At 37.0% G+C, this 3,035-nt stretch overlaps 1 protein-coding gene across 1 annotated transcript; it reads left to right on the top strand.

Annotated features, from left to right (window-relative positions):
- Positions 1-203: 203 nt before the first annotated feature.
- On the top strand, positions 204-2,444 carry LOC109189814. Its single transcript, XM_019340442.1, has one exon. It carries the CDS (start codon positions 204-206, stop codon positions 2,442-2,444), a length of 2,241 nt encoding a protein of 746 aa, XP_019195987.1.
- Positions 2,445-3,035: the final 591 nt, after the last annotated feature.

Below are 3,035 nucleotides of genomic sequence, written 5' to 3'. Positions count from 1 at the left end.
TTGACAACGTCTATATATTACGTTCTTGATCTCTGAACCCTATGAAAATTGGTTTGACAACGTCTATATATTACGTATATGAACGAATGTTCGTCGAAAATAAGCCAATGCAGTGGTTGTCTGCCTGGCCTATATATTTACCTTCATATTCCATCTATTGTAGTTAAACTACAGGCCGGATTTGAAAGCTTAGTTTAATCGAAATGAGTTCCGACCAACCGGCAGGTAGTCCTTCATGTATGCAGGATGATGATTCTCCGATGCCAATTATAGGCGTTTATATAGCAGCTGCGTCTCTGGTCTGTTCCTTTGCAATGTTTTTAAACTCATGTTTAACCTTCATTATCTCGTTTCCCAAGTTTAATGTTCGGTTATTCAGCAATTTCTTCCCTCTCAATGCAACTTGGTTAACACTATTAGCTGTGACTACCAAGCTTGCAACCGATCTCACAACTCCCAAGTTGTCTGAACCAGATAATCTGGTAAAAATTATGAACACGGTTTTTTTAACTGTGGCTATGGGTAATTTTTACACCTCTCTGGGCTCTATGAATAATGCAGATATTGTAACCAACCTCACGGCTTTGAGCATATTGGTGATCACCGTGGTTGTCGATTTATACATCCAAATACATTTCCATGTGTTTGATTCCCCATCATCTCCGACAATCATCATCCAAATTGCTTTGTTGTTCTGCACATGGATGACAATTGTGTGTACGGGTCTAGCAGTTCCAGCAATTAAGAAACGCACAGAATCTAAGTATCAGAAGCTAGCTTCAGATGAGAGGCAGATGGAAGCTGGGCAACAACATTATAGAGTTGAAGAGCTGAGATTGAGCATTACAAAGTATTGGGTGATGGCAGCATCTGGTAGCCCCCAGCTTCTGATGAAAAGGTTGGTCACCTTCGCCTATACTAATATCATCTGCCAATTTTCTGCCCTTATTTCATTTGTAGCACTTTTTGGTGGGGTGAGTACCGATTTTAACTCGCGGTGTCAACCAAAGAAATCTGAATATAAGTGGACCCTTGACTTTATTTTAGTTTCACAATTATATGTCACGTTACCAACTCTGCTCATAGCTACAATCTTCATTATTAGTGTGGTTGGTTACAAGTATGAGAACAATGGGATCCGAATCAGTAGAGAAGATGTCACAATTGAGTCTTATTGGACTGAAAAATTGGTTGAGTGGAGGCAAGGATCAATACCTATAAAGTTTAAGAGACGCACACTCAGAAAACTTATTCATAGCATAAGATCTTTGATCTTGAGTGTCTGCATACTAATTCAGACGGTGAATGTAATGTGGTGTAAGTTTTGTAGTGTTATCTCTTTTTACTTGGTGCTTCCATTAGTACTTGTAGTTAATCCATTAGGCAAATTAATTAATCATTATTTAGGCAAATTGTTCCGCAAAAAGAAAGTTTCAGAGGAAGATCTCAATTGCTTTGTAATACTACTTGAAGGAGAAAAGCAATTTCCAAAAAAATTATTGAGAGGGATTATTAATAGGGTGGATAAACTTGTTGAGATGGGTAAGAAGCAACGGCCACAACACCTATTTAATCTTCTAGATCGTCAAAGTTTCTCCTTTGTTGGCGTAGTAGAATTTGATAGCAATCGAGTTCCAAAGCTATTGTCTGGTGAACCTCCTAATTGTTGGACACTTCCGGTGGTGACACTAACAAGCATCGTCATTGCAATTCCGAACATCTCAAGTCAACATGTTGATTCGTTGGTAAGCAGTGCTAATGAAGGCCTCCGCTATGCAAGCCTCATAGATGTCTTGGATGGGAAATGTGGGTTGAAAAATATTAAAAATGTAGCAGATGTTGTGTGGGTGGGAGTTGAGCTTCATAGGAAATGGTTAGACGTAAATCTTGAAAGAAAAACTCGAGAAATAAGTTCTGCTAAGGATATTATTCGAGATCTTGCTGATGTAGCTGAAGGGATTATTATGGAGTTTAGCTCTAAAGAGAACATAATGATAGTGGAAAATCCACTCTACTGGCCTGCAAATATTTTAGCTGCAAATTCAATGTACAGAATTACTCGAACCATTCTACTATACTATGAAGATGGTGAGTGCCAAGCTGAAGAGTTGTTTAGGAAGTTAATATGCATGATTGTAGACATATTGGCGGCTTGTCTTACCAATTTGCCGCATCTGATATATACTAAGTGCATAAGCAATGCAATTGAGGAAAGATTAGAAAGTGTTCGAGATGCCGCTATCATTTTCGGAGAAACAGAAGATATTCTAAAATTTTTTGAAGAGGGTAAACTTTCAAGCTTTGGTCCCAATCAATCATTATGCATTGATGAATGGCGTGGATGGATTGAGCAACAAGCAGCAATAGTTTCATCTTCTGCAATAAGCAATGGAGTATCCTCTGTAGAGTCCGATGAACATATGATTGTTCAAATGCAGACTTGATTTATATATATATGTCATATGTAATGCTTATGTGTGCTTTCTTAATTAATTACATATTATTACTTAAAATGCAGGCTTGATTTATATGTCATATGTGTAATTATTGCTTATGTATACTTCAAATTTAGACTTGATTTGTTTGTGTGGTTTTATTATGTAAGATTAGTCATCGTGTCAAATAATGTATTGTTGATTATAATATAATTTTCATTGAAGTGTCAATTTATAATGTAAGGAATATTATATGGTGTAGTGCTAGCTTAGCTTGTGCTTTTGTTACATACCATTAAGTATATCATCATCCTCGAGTAAAAGACATTTTTGGTCCTAAACTTATAGTGGCTTGGACAATTTTAGTCCTTTATAAAAAAATTTGCCATTTTATGGACAGAGTTATTGTGGCGAGGACATTTTTTGTCCTCCGTCTATATTTCTGTTAGATAACCGTCTGAGAGAGGGGTAATTACGTCAATTTAGGCTATCTCCTTCTATCTATTATATCTATGTGTGTTTTGTTTTCTTCTCGGACATAATTCGAAGGAGTCGGAGAGTCCACGTTGCAGTAAAGGCATGGTTGTGGGCAGAGCATTT

This window comes from Ipomoea nil, unplaced genomic scaffold, assembly GCF_001879475.1.
Source record: "Ipomoea nil cultivar Tokyo-kokei standard unplaced genomic scaffold, Asagao_1.1 scaffold1564, whole genome shotgun sequence".
Lineage (NCBI taxonomy): Eukaryota > Viridiplantae > Streptophyta > Magnoliopsida > Solanales > Convolvulaceae > Ipomoea > Ipomoea nil.
This window is presented reverse-complemented; position numbering and strand designations above follow the sequence as displayed.